The sequence below is a fragment of the Pezoporus occidentalis genome, unplaced genomic scaffold (genome assembly GCF_034315485.1).
Source record: "Pezoporus occidentalis ecotype Australia unplaced genomic scaffold, CSIRO_AGI_Poc_V1 ctg126, whole genome shotgun sequence".
NCBI classification, from domain to species: domain Eukaryota; kingdom Metazoa; phylum Chordata; class Aves; order Psittaciformes; family Psittacidae; genus Pezoporus; species Pezoporus occidentalis.
Window position 1 is genome coordinate 1,728,735 of NW_026913060.1, and position 19,967 is coordinate 1,748,701.

At 39.1% G+C, this 19,967-nt stretch overlaps 1 protein-coding gene across 2 annotated transcripts in view; it reads right to left on the reverse strand.

Annotated features, from left to right (window-relative positions):
* The window catches only part of GYPC (glycophorin C (Gerbich blood group)), a 30,814-nt gene that overhangs the window by 1,388 nt on the left and 9,459 nt on the right, over positions 1 to 19,967 (reverse strand). The window contains exons 1-2 of one of the 2 annotated variants that reach the window (XM_062607820.1): positions 4,588 to 5,210; positions 2,160 to 2,210 (exon numbers count right to left, since the gene is read on the reverse strand). In XM_062607820.1, the coding sequence (XP_062463804.1) occupies positions 2,160 to 2,210; positions 4,588 to 4,594 (58 nt within the window). In that variant the 5' untranslated portion in view covers positions 4,595 to 5,210. Of the gene's footprint in view, positions 1 to 2,159; positions 2,211 to 4,587; positions 5,211 to 19,967 lie in introns of those variants that run through there. The other variant, XM_062607819.1, reaches the window with a different exon arrangement.

The window sequence follows — 19,967 nt, forward strand, 5'->3', positions numbered from 1 at the left end:
GCTTTGGTTGAACTCACTAAAAAATTCATTACAAAATGAGGAGAAATAAGAGAACATAAAGAAAACACAATAGATTTCTTTCAACCTTCTGTAACATATACCCAGCAGAGTTTGCAGGCAACCCAACCCTGCCTCCACAGGTGTACTCAATTTCAGGGGAGGTACAGGGTATTATGTATTTCTTAGGAGACATTCAACGAACAGCAGGAGCCAGGTGACTTCAGTACTGTTCTGTATTTGCAAGCTGCCATTTCATGCTGTGTTCTAATTAAGAAAGTCTGATAGTAATGAATGTGGAAGTGACGCCTGGGAGGAGGAAGGGATTCTGGGTAGATCCTTCCTATCTCCTGGACCAAGGCTAAATACTAGCAATGTGTTGACTGGCCAAAAATTTCCATAGGTAACTCATATGTGCATAGGCCTAAATAGTGAATGGAAGCGCTCCTAGTGAAGTAAATTCAAGTTCCAGGAGTGGCTGTGCAGAGAACATTGTGTGTCCTTGCTTTCCAGAGTCCTTTCCTTTTTTCCTGTTCTACTGTGAAAGGTGTCCATAAAAGAGTGGCACCCTGACAAGTCTAAAAAATTACAAGCTATACCCCCTTCCTTGTTCAGTTAAGGATCCCGAAAATAAATGAAATATTTTGAAGTTTATTCAATTTGTGTGGTTTTCATTTTTTTTTAACACTGCGTACAACTGGGATGTACTTATAAACACTTTAGCTGTGACTCTGTACAACTACATGATACTGAACTGATTCTATATTCACATGACTCCAGAAGTAAACCATACATTAATGAAATACTTGGTAAAACACACCAGAAAAGGACATTCCTAGGAAAATCCCATTTGTGGAGTATGAAGCTGGTATGACAATGCAATAGGTAGGAATTCATTTGACTTACTGTAGGCATCTACAGTTCAGGAAGCTTCACCTGAGTTACCTTGGGCTTCCCCAGCTGTCAGTGGATGGTGTGTGTGTGTGTGCAGGGTGATTCCTCTTCTAGAATTGAATTCTTATGCTTGATCAGACAAATTGCCCCCCAGAAACGTTTACTATTGTGCAGAGACAATGAGGGTTATGCAGACAGTATCTCTCTGCTGTCCCCTGTGTTCAAGATTTGTGGCAGGAGTGGGTATCTCTAAATCTTTAGATTTATCAGCATCAGTAAACTGAGTGGGAATACCCTATTGGCATCAAAACATAGGAATGGACAGAATATTAATGGAGTAAATAAAAATGATTAACTCTCTCTCAAAAAAAATATGCCTGCAATGTTATACCACAGATTTTCAGGTTCTTGGTTCTGGAAAGTGAAGTTACTGCTGGCAGAAATGAAATTGCTAATACAAAGAACTTTAGGTTTAGAATAATATCTTAGTTGCAGTGGGGGCTTCACCAGTTTTTAGGACCTCACTGGTATCCCTTGACACTAGAGGCTTTAATAGGCTTTGGATGTAGCACAATATTAATAAGCCTTAGGGACTAAGTACAAATCAATTTACCTGCTACTTGTTCATAGAAAGCTAAAATTAAAGTTACAGAAGATGGGACCTGAGGGAAATATAGCAGAACCTCACCAATTTGCACTAATGAATGGTGTACCCCCTCGTGAATGACTGAAATTAGTGTGTTAGCATGGAAATGAACAAACACAATAAAAATAAAAAGGTTCTCTCCATAAACATGGCTTTGTTCATTTATTCTGACAACTGTATTTAGTTTAAATGCATGAGAGAGCTTTAATGGAACACCAGAAAATTCACTGTAGTATGTTCTGCTTCAATAAAGGGTCAACTGGAATGAGCTAGCATGGCTCAAATCAAAAGTGCTATACCAGTCCTGTGTTAAATGACAATTTTGGCCCAGTGAATAATGAAGAATATCAGAGTCTGACTTTGCTGCTGGACTGCAAAGCATTTTGTCCTAAAATTAGGAATGGATGGGGTCCTACTGCTCAATATATGGTTTATGCTCATTATCTCATCTCGTTATCTTGCCAATAGCCCCTTCTGGGAGCAGATTTCCCACTGGCCTATAACTCTAATTGTGCTGCTCCTGTTGTCTTGTCAGCAAAGTAGGGGTTTTGCAAAATGCAAGAAATCAACCAACCCGCTGTTTTAATTCTAATGGTAATGCTTAGTACGGTCTGCTACTTACCTCCAATAACAGCCACATCTGCTCCAGCTGTGGGGCTCTCAAAGTCTTCATCTATAAATAGATTAGAACATATAAAAGTTAATTAAAGAAAGAGGAATTGTATCATATGTAACAGCAGTGACTGTACTGGTGGTGCTGAATTATTTTAACCTCTGAAACTCAGAATTTAAACAAGATCTCTTATTAGCAAAAGACATTTATGAAACTTCTCCTTAGAGTTAGCTGTACTGTAACAGTTTACTGTCACCATAACACTGGAAAATAAATAGCTAGCACATTATGCAAACTATCGTGGCCCTCAGGGAAACACCTACTGTTTATTATGAGCACTTACCTGTAACATCCTCCAGTGAATGATTAAATTAAGAGCGTTTAGGTACTGCGATTACTCTCAGAAAGGTAGTTTTGGGGAAAAAATGTTGGTGCCTATTTATTTTCCCATTTGTGGCTCTTCAGAGTATAGTCTGGATCTTGATTTGATGCAAATTAATCTGGCTCTATTGATTTCAGTTATTATTTTATTTATCTGCAATATCCTGGTTTTAATCTTAGCATTTGTTTTCTTTTAAACTTACGTTTGGAATCAAGACCAGCCTGTTATGTGCGTGGTATAAAACAGGGTCCCCATTTAGAGTAAGTCTGAATTTGCTGCTGCTAAATTAAAAAAAAAAAAAAAATACAACTTTGCAATTTAAATGCAAAATAGAAGTACTTGAATGTGTTTTTTTCAAGAAGAATTTGGTCTGAAAAGTTATAAGTTTCTGAAAGAACAGCTAGAATTTGAATTACATTTGACCTTAGTTGAAGCACTTACTAAGAATATCCAAACCAATAATGAATAGCCAGAGTGTTTTGAAGAGGAGTGGAAAAAAATTCTAAAAACCAGTGACGATTTTTCTTTCCATATTATTTGATATAGACCTTAAGTGAAAGTAAATTCATATGGACACATGTCTTCACTAGCTTCCCTTTGCTTGATAAGAGTACAATTCTGATCTTGTTTTTGTTTTTTTATTTCATGCTGTTGATACCAGCCCACACAGTCCTGATTTATGGGGATGTCTAAGGTGATGAATTCTTGGAGTCTTTCCATGCTAGCTTTATGACAGTATACTCTTTTTGTAATTTATTATTGTGTTATTTATACAATTGTACACAATATTGGTTTTCAAACAAATGAAAAGCTTTATGTGAATTTTATTTTTTTTTTCTTTTGGTAAACACAGTGGAAATTTATAGACATATTTGGAATTAGCATTTTTCTCTAGAAAAGGTAAAAAAATTAATTCCAAAACTTTCTATAAATTCATCAGTGGTACTATGACTGATACCTGGCTCTCCTTTTGCTAAATCTGTGACATATGATGCAAGGATAAGATACTATCAGCAGTTTTCTCCTTACTCATGTACAGTCTCTTGTATCAAATTGCAGTAACTAAGGAAAGCTGAGATTCAAAGAATTCCCTCTTCCCAAACATGGGAGATGTCTTTTGTAGAAAGTAGGAGTACTTTTTTCTCCCACTGAGATCCTTCCTGTTTTGTTCCTGCTATGCATTGATGGAAAGATTGAGCATGCCTTGTGTAATTTAAAAATTCTAATTATGTCTACATCCATTCAAAACCCATGTGCCTCAGAAGAGATTAATTGCTTCAAGGTCAAACTGTTCTGTATTTCTTCATACACCAAGTATATGTGGCATGCCAGAAAAACAGGCTCCTCTACAGCAATCAAATACTCAAAGGTGTGAATTCCCTAGCCACATAACTTCCAAACATTAATTCCAGATCACATCATTATCCCTTTAATTATAAAATGTATACAAGTAACTCTCTGGTCTTTCCTGTTGTTCCCAGGTGCCTCTCAGATTCAGATAACAAAAAGCAGGTGCCTTATCTCTACTACTTGCCACCACAATGCTTTTTGATAATGTATTCCAGTATCATCACTTGCAGGAAAGTTTTTATTTCCATACTGCTCTTTCTAAGTTTTCAGAAGAAAGCTAGACCCATCTAGAGCCATCACGTAGTTGGCACTGATCTGTTAAGCTGATGATGCAATGCCATTCAGCAACCATCTAACACTGTTTCCATTTTACTGCAAACATGAGAGTATGACTTCTTTGTGTATCAACTTTTGACCATGGAACAGGCTCACTGTCCTCCCATATGGCCTTTTGCTGCATCATCCGGAATGCCAGAACACTGCAGCTACCACCAATGACCAGAAGTTTCCAGGGTGTGTTCCCCAGAGCAGTTTTGGAGCAGTCACAATGGAGAGGAGAGAGGGACCCTCACTGCCTTTCTCATGGTCTCTGAAATTACACTTTGTCCAAAACCAGCTATGTAATTCATGGCAATATCACGATATTGCTAGGTAGTGGGTGAAAGTATCAGTGTCATTCAAGATTCAAGATTCAATTAGTATTACCCTTCATGAAACATGACTGAGGAAAATTCAAGGCATGTGTTCATGAAATGAAGCCATCATGCAGATCAGGAGGGAGACATCTCCTTATCCAGACGGGAATCCATGCTTGGCCAGGAACCTCAGCCTGGTCTCTTTAAAATTCAGCTCTGTGTGAGAATATACTTCATTACTACTATAGAACTGAATCTTCACTTTCTGAGGCAGAAAAGATATTCACATACCAGAGGAATTTTTAGCTGAGCAATGGCTGTACCTTCTTTATTTCGTTTTTTTGATGCAGAGCACTCAGAGGTCTGTTTCAGTAACTGCTGTTGTACCTGTTATTTTACTTTGTTTCAAGGATACCTTTTCATACTATCTGTTGCTAAATTGCCCTTGCAAAACTTCCTTTCACGGTTATACTGGCCCTTGTCCATAGCTACAATCTGGTCTCGAAAGTGTTTAGACAGTGTTGTTATTTAGTGCCATTGGTTACCGTGACATGCAGAAATTGGAAGATTGTGGGAAAACTTGTTTTTCTTAAAATCTCTGGCCATCAGAATGAGTTGGCTAAATCAAGAGTAGAACATACAAATCAAATTGCCTGTTGTTGGAAAGTACATTTCTAAAAGCCAAAAATGAAGGGAAAGAAATGCCTTTGTGCCATGACCTGAAATTCATCAAATTCCAGTTCTGCCCATAAACTTACAGATAAGGAATTTTTCAATAGAACACAGTTGCTACCTGTCTCATTCTCATCAATCAAATCATGCTGAGAAGACAGCAGCCTCTGAAAGCCCCAGGAGTATCCCTGACTTAAATACTGGCTTTGCGCTTCAAAGTTGAAAAGCCAGCACAACTAGCTTTTATGTTAACGTAGCCAGTGGTGAGTTTTCCCGCTAAATTTATTGGTAAATTTGTTAAACCACATTGTCCAAGTTCAATTTTGCAATAAGACTTGACTTTTATTAATTTTGGTCGGATCTTTGCTTAATTTAAACTGACTCCATTCAATTTGGCTGGGAGGCACTTGTTCAAAAGTGGCAGGTCCAGCAGTGAAATTGTTTGTCTGAGGTTCAGCACTCTCCTTGTTTTGCTATGGACTTCTCCGGGCACTTGTAATGATTTATTTTGGAGCCACTAAAAGCCATAAGTCACTTTCTGCTCCAAAATTATGACTCTGGCTTTAAAATAAAACTTTTTTTATTTGCTCTTTCTTTCACATCTGAGCTTCATTCAAGTCTTATTTTCCAGCCCTTTTCTACACCACCAAAGACAAAATCCACTTTGCAGATAAAACTGAGATTTTGGCATGATGTTGTGACACCAGAAAACAGGTCTTCAAGGAAAACATTAAGTATTATGAGACTCCTAGTAAAGATGCAAGACACATCGGTGAACTACTTTAGAAGTATAACCATGTTAAGACATCCAAACTGACAAGCCATTCAACTTACATGGTGATGGGAAGGAGCATATCTGTTCCCAGAATACTTTAGCCCATCCAGCATAGAAAGCATGGGTTTTAGATCCTGCTACTTGAAGAAAGCAATACCTTTATCTGCTTCTGTTGCTACTGTCAGTGACATAGGATAAACTTGCAGAGAGGTTCAAGCTTTCTCATTTTTCAGTCATTGTTTTCACCTGCTACAGGAGTTTCCTGAAAAAAGTCTGGTAGTTGCATCTTTGCAGTTTTACAGTCAGCACTGTAGTTAGCAATTTAAGTACCTACATGTTTGCTTGTTATGGATTTACACATAGAAAAGGCATAAAAGAAAAACTTTACCTGCAAAGGGATCACCATTTGGCACATTTGATATGAATGCATGGGAATCATCCTACAGTATAGATCTAATCTACTGGTATGAACTACCACATCTCTGCTGTATAATTAATCCGTGAGGGCAATTTGATGGGATAACATAGACCTTACTCCAAACTTGTCCATGTCTCTTTCATTTCCTAAGATAAAGCTCCAAACTAGAGCTGGACAAGTGTTTACTGCTAAGTAGCGTTGGATATAGAAGGAAAAGCCTGAGATTACAACTCACCTTGTCACAATTGCATTGCAGCTGTGGGTGATACTGCTTTTTTGATTGGGTGTCAGTGAATCTAACTGAGTGAGTATACAGATATCTGTGTATGACAAACAGCTTTTACAGCACAGTTCTCAAAGCTACTCAACATCAGTCAGGCAACACTCCTCCTGCCTTTCAGGATTTTCTTCCCCATAAGCTTATGCTTTTGATTCTTGGCAACCTAAGCCAATTCTCACCACGCTACTCCATTGCTGCCTGCTTGTGGTTACAATCTAGATGAAGCCTTGGCTGCTAAATTGTACTCAAGTAGGTCTCTAAGCGCTTTCTTGGGCAATCCATTTTCTCTCTTCAAGTGCCTGTTCATTGCGTAAGAAGTACTTGAAATTCATTCAATCTCTGTGAATGATGAACTGAACTCCTTAGGGCAGTTATTCCCTTCTTAGGGCTTTCCCAGGAGTGCAGACTAAGAAGCACAATGTAAGCTTTCGTCTTTAATCAGCTCACCTAAACCACCTTATGAAAAACACTGCTACTAAGGGGGACATTTCCAGGTGAAGAACAACCCAACCTTATATTAGTATCCATGGATATTCTGCAGAACCACCTCACATATTGAGCATGTTGTTGCAGGAACTGGTGTGTAAGCAGTCTGTAAACTGAAATGTGTCTTTAGAATTCAACTATTAAATATTTAACGCCTTTGTCTTATATATTAGTACTATTTATCTGTGCATTTCCAGAAAAGAAGGGAAATGTTCGAACTGAGTAACATCTAGTTCACAATTCAGGCCAGATATAAATGGAATCCAGAGTATTTTGCCTCTGTATTGATCATTCTTTCATACATTCACACATTTAAAAGAGACCTTTAAGTATAACTGGAAACTAATGAGATACAATTTACTCAGTAATACTGAGTCTAGTAAATTATTGTCTGATTTTGTTTTGTATCAACTGACCTAACACAACATACCATATTAATTTTGCCTCATTTTAAAAAAGCTGTACTTTTAAAGGGAGATTTCCTGTCGTTGTAAAAAAAAAATGGGTGGAGTTTCAAAATACTTATCACTGATCCATTTGCTTCCACTAAAGATGATAGTAGGGTATTTGGTTTCAGTAAATCATTATAAACTTCTGAAGGTATTGAGGAATACACAGAGTCTTCCAGGAAGCTTTTGCAATTGTTGAAAAGCTTTACTACAATACTTGCAATTTTTATTTCTTAATATTATGTATATAAAAAATGTTTTTATTATAACCATTCCTTTGTCAGGGGCTCTTTTTGTTCTTTGTATGCATTTCTGCAGTAACCGTTCCTCTCAACTGTCTTGATGTGTCCCTGTTTTTCACCACTGATACAAGACTTTTCTTACAACACATTTAGTATGCAAGAACTAATGAAGTCTTAAAATCTCCACTGTTTATCCAACTGCGGTATGTCCTCCTTACCCTTTGGTTTATGTTTGTGCCTTGCCAACACACTGCATTCATGAGCAAATCATGAATCTATTAACCTTAACACACTGATTTAATTTACAAGCTACAGTTAGAACTGGTTCACTGCAGCAGCATGTGTAAAAATTAGTTGAGCCAACTTCTGAAAACTTCATATCAAAAACATGTTAATCTCTCAAGCTGCTCTCTGGACACTGTTACGACATCAGATGAATCTCACTGAGGTCTTTCTGGATTAAAAGAAGGAAGTCATTACCTATTTTAATGTTTGCCAGTAAGTGTCCAGTGCCCTGCCAGAGCTGGCATATCTTAACCCAAAGGGTCACCAGCCTGAGCCATCAATTTGATACATTCTGCTGAAAAAGCCATCACCATCTCCCATTACATAATGAAACACACCAAGGCTGTTTTTTTCACAATTGAGTAGTTTCTCATCTGTCAATCTGGAAAACAGAAAGAATAATTTGGCTTCCATTTATATACTAAGTTATTATAAAGACAACAATGGTGACATTCAACAACAACAAGCACATGATCTTTTGGGTAAGTAAATGGACTGTGCTCTAAATGTAAGGTAAATCATGCAGATTAAAAGTATCTACAAAAATTAAAAAGCATTGAGCCCAATCCTCTTGCTATTCTAGCTACCAAGTACTTTGTTGTTAATTCTGAGAAGAAAAAATCCAGTTACATTCAATGAAAATAAAGGTCTATTCAAGTTTTCTCACACTTTGTAATACAGTGAGGGTAAAAAGGCATTATCAAATTAGATTAATTAGATCAGAGTTGCCAAATAATTTCAGCAGTTGTCATTTGGTTCTGGTATACATTGTCAGCAATGTATTTTGGTACCATTTTAATGTTACAAAGCAAATCAGAGAAATCATGTTTTACAATGTTTGAGGGAGTAATGGCTTTGCTAACACAGTTCCTCCTTCTTTTGTGATACCTAATTACACTTGGGTCTTGTGCAAAATCAGAGACAGAGAGACAAGTCAACTTGTAAAAAAGTAAACATATGCTATCCCTTAATAGTAAGAGAGAAAATGAGAAAATGTTCATGAAATTTGGGAAATTATTTTAGGTGAAAAATAATAGGGATCTTTCCAAACTGATCAGATATACTATATTTCACAATGAAAAAAAAAACAAACAAAAAAACCAAACCTTTAAAAATCGACGGAAATTATGTTTTAAAGGGTTACATAATCTAAAACCCCCACAGGTTTTTAGTCAAATCAAACTTTTCTCTTTCTCCTCCAAAGAACCAACACTCCCCAAATTACCCTTTCAAGTTTGATGAACCATGTACTTTTTTAATTATCATTATTTTCACGTATTAGAGACATGCATTAAAGTACTTTAGTTTCTTTGCTCAGGGTAGCTGCATATCAGCCACTGATTCTGATGGCAATTAAGCAAAGTGCATTCAGCAAGAGCACTAAAGTAGCAATTCCCCCTTAGAAGTACTGTAAAGCTACAACCTTAAAGCTCCCGTTCAGCACAGAACTTGAAAGAGAGCTTATTGTAGGCCCATCTTTCCACTGGTAACAGATATTTAATGTGTCACATGTATTCACACTGATGTATATATGCAGTGAAAAATTGACAAATTCAGGGGGATGCTTACAGCATCAAGAAGGAGGAGAATATTTCAAGGCCAGCAGAGGAAACCTAGAGCAGAGGAGAAATTAGAGAAAGGAGCTGCTTCCCTGACACTGTTCCTGAGCAAGCAGGATGCTGCAGAAATCTTGGTTTTAGAGATGGGATGTGGGAACCATCAAGTTCCACCCAGTGGTGGTCTTGCTGCTCATGTAGAGTGTCTGGGTTTTATTGTGCTCCTATGGGAAAGCTGCTTGGTGTCTGAAGAGCAAATGCCGCCTTCTTATGGTAAAAAGGTGCATGAAGTTTGTGGACCCAGAAGAAGGTCTAATTTCTTTCAAAAAATGCTGCATGTGGCAACTTTAAAGTTGTGACCTGTTTTGTCTACCTCATGTTTATAATCATATCGCTGGGAAAAGTTTCTTACTTTTCCATGTAAATATGCTAATGTAACCAGGTCATCATTTACATTTTTGCTCCACAACCATCAAAGTCTGCTCATGCTACAAATGTTCAACATCTTGCTGGGGAAAATAAATTGACCTGATATTGCTTCATTAAAGAAGGAGTGACAAATGGGGTATGAATCAGTTCATAAGCTACAGTGCATGATCAGGAGGTTTTCGAGCATATGCCCCTCCTCCTCCCACCTTCCACTGCTTCATCAGAACACAGTACTTCTTTAAGAGATTTTTAATTGTGAAGGTTTGAAAGAAACACTAAATATCCAGGGAATCTGCCAAATAATTTCTGCCTGACTTTTCTCCAAAGTCAACAATTTCAAGCTCTAGTCATTTTTTGCTGAATCAAAATGGGAACAAATCAGTCATTTGCTCAGTCACTGAGATCAAAGCTGAATGGAAATGATCAGGTGCTTAATTATTAACTACCGCAAATGTTGCAAATGATCGTAGGTAATCAAAGGACCTAACTACATACACAGTAAAAGCCCGCTTGACAACCTGTAAAAGATACTTTGTTATTCTTGAGAAACAGTGCATGAAAGAAGTGCACCTTACTGATTTAAACTTCACAAATTGGAAACATAAGCATAAAAATTTGAGCCAGAACCTTTCACTGGAAAGCCAGAAGCCAAGAGGTCTTGAAGGACATGACAATTCTTTCCCAACCCCTTGTATAAATAGTTATATGATGTAGTAAGGCAATTTAACTGCTAAACTTCATGAAATTATTTACCAAGACATGCTTTTCATTTGTACCTAACAGGTCTACCGGCCTCAGTTCTGACTCAGGCCTATCATCACATGATAAGGTGATCTTTGTGTTTCTTAATGTTGCTGTGCTTGATTTTATGAACTTAATAGCTTCTTAAGACTAGGGTTTAGATTACATTTAAAACATACCCTTTATGTGGATGTGCAACCATTCAAGATTAGTTAAAATCAATTCCCATAACTAAGACATACTGAACTGTTAGTATTTGAAATATTTCCACCAAATAAATTCATCAGCAATTTTGCACTGATTTTCACTGTTCCTACTGTGTGCCTGACTGTCTTTGTAACCTTTGCAAGTTTTGACTCTATTATTCAACTCCAACTGTATTTAAAGGAAGAGCAGGCAAAGATAAGCACTTTGCCTCAATTTTCATGAAAAAAAAGTAGGCTGGAGAGAAAAGGGAAACTAGAGCAGCTCAGCAGTGGAGGAAAGGCAGTGAGGCCTCAGCAATTCTGAGCTCTGTTTAACAGCAGCGGGTTCTCCAGTCACCACATGCTGTTCAGTCATGATGGATATAGATCCCAAGGAGCTGCAGGAAGATGCTTCCCCTACCCATGGGGAGCTGCTGTGGGAGGGAGCCAGTACATGCTGGCAGTGGGATTGAAGCAGAAGAGGCATAAATCCAAAAGCAAGAGTGTTTCACTGGTTCTGTTGCTTGCAGAAAGCTTGTTTTAATGATCAGTGACACACAAGGGAAGAAACAGCAATTACTCCATTAAAGCTAATAGATGTCTGTTTCTTGTTTTGAGATGTAGAAGCTTGACCTTGTGCCTAAATCACTGCTGATATGATCAAACTACAGATGATGTCATCTAGAAATCACCTGGAACCTAACAAAAGCCTGCAGTTAGGCACAAAGATATCCTTACAATTCAAAGAATGTAATGCCAGACTGCTAACCTTAGAAAGTATAATCATGGGCAGGCTTCTTTATGTCTCATTCCTACCACCAGTATGTTGTAGCAAAGCAGTCTGACAGGTGACAGCTCGTGCAAACAGGAGCTCTCTTTGCTCATCCCCCAGCTCGTTTGATATGAATTGTATCCAGCTACATCCAGCTCATACACCAGCACTTGCCTAAGGCACTGTCTACTAAGCAATGCAAGTGGAAATGTCAGGATGTTTAGCATATGCTCTTCAGGGACAGAGAGATCTTTCCTGAAGCACTGATGAGGTTAATATTATTAATGGAGATATCTGTAGTGGAAACAATCTTGCAAATGCTTTAAATATTGAGCATATTAAACAAGGAAAATAAACCATATTGAAACACCTTAGAAACTTGCAAGGCAAATAGTAGCTCAGGGCAACAATATTTCTCATTTTTCAAGGATTCTGCAATAAATATGCAGATTTCTTTTGCTTATTTGCTCCATTTAAAAAGACAAAGCCCATTTTATTATCTGAAACGCATTTAGGTATCAACTCCAAGCTGTCTGAATTCAGTTGAGCAATTTTAGCAAAACGTCTTTGCCATCTATCATTAATTGGAGCAATTTGAGACAGATTGTGCAATAGTTGTCAAAAGGAGGAGGAAGAAAAAGAAAAAAGTCTTGCTTGCCTATTATTTTCTGGCATTATTTGACAAATAGCATATTGAACACATTAACAGAGCTAAGCATGAAAACCTTCATTGATGCCATATACTAACTGTTTTTCATTACGGGGCTTTTATTGTTGTGAGATTCATTAACAACTCATTACTAATGTTCCTCTCTCGTAACAAAATGTGAATGTTTCCACACAGGTGGAAAGGTAATAACCAGCCTGGTGAGATATTTAACTGGTGGAAAGGAGTCTGTGTGATCTGTCTGTCTCCATAGGTGCTGCAGAGAGGACAGTAGTTGGCAGTTAGCCTAAATGATTGTTGTAGGTCCTTTCCAACTATTCTATATACTATTTGATATTCTACTTGATATTCTACTCAATATTCTATTTGATACTCTATTAAATATTCTGTTCTGTTCTGGCATGCCTCCTTCAATAAGATCCATTCAGCTTGAACAGAGATGTGATGAATCCTGGTGGATAGGATGGGAATTTCTCTTCTGTTCAATGAAGAAGCAAACCTAGAATACCATCTTAGATTAGAAGCCTAGCTTTCTGGAGTTATAATTAGGGAAAATAAACCCCAGGCATTACTGTTTAGGTTCTTTTCCTAATAAGCAGTCCTTTTTGTGGTACTGCTCACTTGAATGTCTCTGCAGACACATGACAACTTTCATACAACTTGGAGAATGATAATAATTTCTCAGGCTTCTGACTCTTTCAAATCTGGTTGAAACTGGTCAGTGGATCCAAAAGTTATTGATGGGAAGTGAAGGATGAACAGACGATTAAGCAGACAGATAGACGGCAGGAACACATAAGACTAATTTCATTAGGAAACTGGACTGAAAACAGAAGTAGCAGTGGGCACTCGGATAATATTAATATTTTGGTCACCAATTTTAAAAATGCCATAATTTTGGGACCATTTCAAAGCTTGTAGATGATGCCCTTAGTAGCAAAGGAAAAAACAAAAGGACATTGCTGAGATTATTTTCAGCTCATTTTTTTGGCCAGAATGCTACATTTTTATAGTCTGGACTATATTTTAAACCTTTAAAGCCTGATTTAGCTTGGACAGCCCTGGCAATTTCAATGGAGGATTAATGCGTGTCATTAAGCAAAGAAATATGGCCTAGTATTTTTCAATAGCAACAAATACTTACTACGGAATTTCTCTGATCAACATATTTTTCACTTACAGTAAACCCTTTGGACTGGTCTTTTCCAAAATGTACGAAATATCATGCAGGAAAACTGAGAGTAAATTGTTGTGATTTGAGCTGGCTGGCACATTCCAGAAGAAAAAGGCATTCTTGTTCCTAACCCTTTCCTTTTCAAGCTGATCCAGCTGAAAAACAGTCCACCAAAAGGAATGAAGTGGGGGGTATTTACTTATCGGTAAAATAAGTAATCCACATCACCATGTAGTCTGACTGACTGTCAATCTGTTAACAGGGAGGGGTTTGCTATGTGCAAATAGAAAGAATAGAAAGACCAAAGGCAGGAATGCTCTTTTGGATGGATGAAATACAATACAGACCTGCACTCAGAAAAAAAAAAAGGGGGGGGGTGAAGAAAAGAAGAAGAGAAGCATAAGGAGAAAAACAGCTGGATAAAGCTGGAGATCTCCTTGCTAAATTGCTATGAACAGAACAGAAACCTCCAGATTTTCACAGCCAAGTGACTCCTTCGAAATACAGCAGTTCTAGAAGGCCGTGGAAAAAGCTGGCCTTGGTATGCCCTGTGTAAGAATATTTGTAATGCACTAAGAAGAAAGGCCCCTCAGCTGTCAAAATAGGGATCTTAAAACTATTACCCTCTTCTTCCCTCCCTGCCTTCAGGGATGCTGCTTTTCCACAGCTGAATCAGCAGCAATCACACTCTGCAGCCCAGCAGCAGTCACCGCTGTCCTATTTACACTCATATCAAAGTAGGGCACTGTTCCAACACGCAAAATAAAATACCAAATGGTACACATACTGGGTGGAATTTGCAAAAGCTCTCTGTTAAACTGCTTCTGCTTCCTTTGAAGTTTGTGGCAGATATCCCACACATTTCAACTGTTCAGTTAGGGAAATGGTGAAAGCTTTTAAAAACTTTATTTTATGATATAGAAACATGATAGAAACGAGGATTCATCATCAAGATCATCATATCTAGCCTCTGTCCATCCTCTCTGTCTTCCACCTTCCCAGCTTAATTCACCACTTGATGCTGCCTAACAGGCTGCAAACATCTGCCTTCTCAAGCAGTCATGAGCAAGCCTGAAAATTTCTCAAAGCCCTTTCATAACATACCCAAACTATTTACTGTTGCCTCCAGAGAAGTCTGCTTTGGAACAGTATCATAAGGTCAAGTTATCCCACTGAAACACCTATTAGTATAAAGAGAATGAAAAAAAAAAAAAAAGGAAAGGGAAAAAAAAAAGAAAAATGAACAAACCAATAGCACTAGCACAGCCCTGGAAAATGTGAAGTCATAAGTAGAGTTCAGCCAGAGCAGACTCCCATTAAACTTTGTTAAAGAGCCAAGTTCCACCCTGAGATATGTGTGAGCTGCGGTTTATTTCAGGGGTAGCTGTGCTGCACTTCATGTCAGGGTGAGGCTTGGACACAAGTATGTATCTGTTACAAGTCAGAGAAGGGTAAAGCCCACATCCTTTTTCTGTTTTTTAATTCCATCTGCATGGAATAGAAAACTGAAGGAAGCGGATGAAACAGGCCACACTTTTACAGGGCTTACCTGTCAAATTTAATTCCTTCTCCAGCAGGACCTGAATGCCTATGTTTCTAAATCAACTAAGGTACTTTCATGAGACATGGTAGCCCTTCCCCATGCCCCTGCCACCTCATGACAGTGAAACACACAGGGAGAAGCTTTAAGTCTTGTCTTCCTAGCTTCTTTGCTCTTAGGAGTCCCATTAGGAGACAGCAGGAAGTGTTGCCTTGGATATGCACATGCTTTATAAACAAGGGACATAAACAGAAGTCTGGCTTTACTCCCTTAAAGCCTTCCACTGAACATTTTTTTCTGACAAGTAGGAGCTCTGCTAAATGAGGAGGGAAGGAGAGGCAGAGACTTTCCCTATCCCACTTGCATTCCCAGGCAGCTGCTAGGCAACTTGGCATCCTTGTTCTGTGCTGTGTTGCATGGATAGCTTCAGGCAGCAGCCTTTATCCTTGCTGGGGCCAGCTCCTGCTGCACGGCTGGCTGTTAGAGGTGACAAAAGGATAAGGTCAAGGCCACATGCATTTCTGTGTGGCTCCTGGAGGCACTGTGCTTACCTGGAGGAGCACGCAGAGGAGTGCCTTGCTCCCTGACATGAGCTGTGCATTCAGTAAGGCTGAGCTCTTAAGGTTGAATTCCTTCAACTACAAATTAAAAGAGCTCATTCAAGAAGAGGGAAGAGGGGGAGTTAAGGCTCAGTCCTGCCAAGGGCTGAGTCTGGATGTGTGCAAGAGTTGAAAGTATTTCATGTGAGAAACTTTAGTAACTGCAAAAGCTTTTTCACCCCAAGGCAACCCTTTATACACTAAAATACTAACTCTGGCTCAAGAATTTCCCATGCCTCAGACCTCTAGATGGTTGCCCTGTGCTTTAACTCTCCATTAGGCATCTGCTACTGGCTCTAACAGGCAAGACACGACCATCAGATCCATGCTCATTACAGCACTTTCATGGGCAGAGCTGAAAAAGTATGTAAGTCCTGCTTAGGCAGGAATACCTAGCACCATCAGGATCAAACCTACATTGGTAATCAGTTGTCATGGATACTGTAGCAGATGGGAAGAGGAGGCAGTTTCCCTAACAGTCAGCTGGTGAGGGCCGAGGGAAACACACAGACAGCACTGGAGAAGCCACAACACCACTTTGTTGTGCAATGGCAGTGAAAAAACGGATGAGAAAAATCAGTACCAAGTCCCATTAGCTAGAAGATGGATCAGAAGTATCCCAGCGAAGATGGAGAATGGGAAAGACAGACGTGTTCCCTGGGAATCTGCAAAGGTGGTACATCCCTCAGCCACAGCTGTCATGCCACAGCTTTGTGCCTGTTAAATGACTGCTTTTGCATTTCTTGCTATATCTCCCCTCTTCCAGGATTATGTTCAGTGTGGGGGAGAAGTACCCTTTTAAGAATATGGGTGCTCATGCCCACAGACAACAAGCTGTTACCTTAATCTGCCAAATAGTGGCAAACAAAATCATCTGCAAAGCTGGACACCCACATATATCAGTAACTCCCTGGCAGGCTTCCCTCAGCCACCCACAAGTCCTAGATCTTGCTGTGTGCTGCAGGCAGCAGGGCATGACTTGGCGGGGGGGGGGAGGGGGTAGGTGCCAGGCAGGGATTGATCTCTTAAGTTTTGATAGCCTCTTCTCAGGTGTGAGCTGTGTAGGATACCATTTAGCTGGAAAACAGCATGGGCTAGATGTTCTGGTTTCCAAGCCTATTTTTCTTATTCGGTGATAAAAATGCATCCCTCTCTCTGGAATGACAGACAGTTTTTAATTGCAGGACATGTGCTTTCCCTCTCCCTCCCCAGTGACTGTTGCAATTTCATATCTGACAGAAATAGGCATTCAGACCTCCAAAGGGAGTAGCTTGTATTTTCCCTTCAGGTCACCTCCAGCAGCTGCCAGACTTTGCAAGATTCTGGAGCTGGGCTGCACCAAATTTGAAAGGGAGGGAGATTTACCCAGCAAGTTGGTACTCAGGTCACTTAAAAGCAACAGCTTGGAAGGAGTCATGTGGAAGTCAAGCTGTCATCTGCACTGCTACCAGTCTCTGAAGAAAACAGAACACAGGATACACTTCCTGTCTGGGGAAGGCATGTAGCTGCCTGTGACAGAAGGCACGACCTTTTCTTTAAAGGAAGTGGAAGTCATGGAGTCAGGGAAAAACTCCACATTGCATTTTATCTTAAAAACAGTGCCATGCAGTTGTACCTCCTGTTGCTTTCCCCCTCCCTGTTTAAAGCTGATTCTTATTTAGCAATGATGCATTTTAAACAATTTTAGCCATCTCTGCCACCCCACTGCTGTTCCATTCAGTTATGACCCTTCTGACATAAGTCAGATGAATTTGAAATGAAAGGTTTCATTCATCACAAGCAAAGGAAATCAGAGGAGATCCCCCAAGAAGAGAAGGGTTTGTCTGATGCTCTGTTTCCAGCTCACAAATGGTTATGTCCTCAGGATGCAAGAGATTAGGTGTCTCACACAGAATGTGGGAGGAGGAAGAAAAGTCTTTGTCTGAGATTCACAACTCTTAATGGATTCCAGAAGGGGAAATATTTTACCAAGGAGCAACTGCAAAGTTCAGAGAAATACAAAGGCATTTATCTCCCCAGTTGCATTCCTACCTTCCAAAACTGGAAGGGGTGATTTACTCCTCTTTGGAACAAGGAGTCCCTTATGGATCATTAATCCACAGGGAGAATGAGCTCAGGAGCCAAAGACATTGTTTCTTAATGTGCAAGAATCTTGAAACAACAGGACGTAGTCTTGTTGGGAAGCATACAGGATCAGTTTATCTTTTTTGCTCCTCACTACCCTTGCCTTTAATAATGGTTCACACAAGAGGTCTAGTTACCGCTGATAAATCACTTTACCTTTGTTAAAATCTGTGGTGATATTAGAAGATGAGGCTGTCATGAGCTCATCAATGCATTTAAAGCAGACTAATATTAAAAAGTGAAGATCTGAAATTAACAAATTCTGATCCAAAGTTCAATAAAATCAATATAAGCAATCTGAAGTTCCAGGGTACAAGTATCTCAACACCACTGACCTCAGTAATGCAATGTTGACTTGCAGTGAGTAAGGCATTTCCTGAGAAGCTCTGCCAAAATGCGAAGGAGGTAGAAATGGTCAACTATTTGTTTACATGCCAGAACCAAAGGTTATGAAGCTCTCTCTTTGCAGCTATAGATAATCAGAATTAATGTGCCAAAAGTTATGGTAGGAGAGGGGTTAGATCTGGTGGGCACCTCTTGGTATTATGTTCTCATTTCCTTAGGAGTCATAAAAAGTCTTATTTTGTTTCTGAAACCACATGAAAATATTTCCACAGTGTTTCAGTTGCTAAGTGAGGAGCATTAAAGACTGGTTATATCTATTCACAATATGCAGACACTTACAAAGTGTCACTAATATGTAGTGGATGGCATTTTATACTCTTTAGCAAAAAAATGTGCAGCAGAGAACTACATTTTTGTATTCAAATCTCACAAGGAGCATTCACGTCATGCTCAGATTTTCCACGCTCCACATAAGTCTGGTAAATCCACAATCTTACTGCTGTAAATGACTTACAAAATCAGAAATGTGGCTGAAAGAGAAAGCCCTGATCTGGCTGGTGCCTTGGGTTTTATACTGTCCTGTGTGCCTGTGCCTGCATGTAGCATCCTTTGTTTTTGCTTTTTGTCAATTTTTTTGTCACAGAGTTAGGCTTTAACAAGTTGAAAAGTATTCAGATTAGAAAAATCAGTTTTACATGTATTGACACCTGCTACTTCATTTTTTCCATAGTGCTTAAATGTCCAGGCATGTAGCTTTGAAACACGCTACCTTTAATGCACTTAAAAACTCTGCTGGATTTCCAGCTTGCTTTGATCTCCACAGTCTAGAGACTATCTCGGAGAATACAAAGAAATATGTTTAGGGGAAAAATATTTGCAAGGAGAAAACCCTAAAGTCCTTCCAACTTTATATGCTTTGCCAGTTAACATCATACCTAAAGTTGTTTTCTGCTTTTATCTTTATGCTTCAGAAGGCCTAAATCTCTGCCTAGAATGAGCAACTTGATCAGGTAAGTTAGGAAGATGGATGCTGTCAGTGCCCTTATCGTGAGCACTGAAGTGGCAAATAATTTTTTTGTGATTTTAATTTAGAAAGAAGATGGAGATGAAGGGGAGATGATTTCTATACTGAAGAATTTACAGAATGAACAAAACAAAAAGTATACATTTATGCATTTATGCAATAGACAATATATTTTGTTAAGGAGGAATAGAAAGGCTGTGAGAGGAAAGATAGTAAGAGCTTGCTAATAACCATGAGTAGGAAAGAAATGTTGACTGGAGAGCTCGAAATGGAAGAGAAAACTTGGCTAACTCAGGCTATGAGCAAACCAGCTTCTTTCTGGGACTGTACAACACCGTTTTTTCCATCTGTCACCACACGAAGTCATCATGCATGCCTTTGTGGTAATGGCTTGTACTTGAGGCAATCTCAAATTGTCCCCTGTACAGTAAGTAGTTAGAAATGGAAGCTGGGTTCTTGGGTCAGGATGTGGGATGGTTAACTTGAGAAGAAGGGAGCATAAACTGGGGAGATATGTAGAGATGGGTGACTAAGTAAGAGCATGAGAGCTCATACAGAAGGTGAGACAGAAGGTGATCCCTTCATCAGGGACTGAGTGATAGGATAAAGGGTAATGTTATAAGAGGAAGTTCAGATTGAATATAAGGAAGAAGTTCTTTACTGTGAGGGTGGTGAGGCACTGGAACA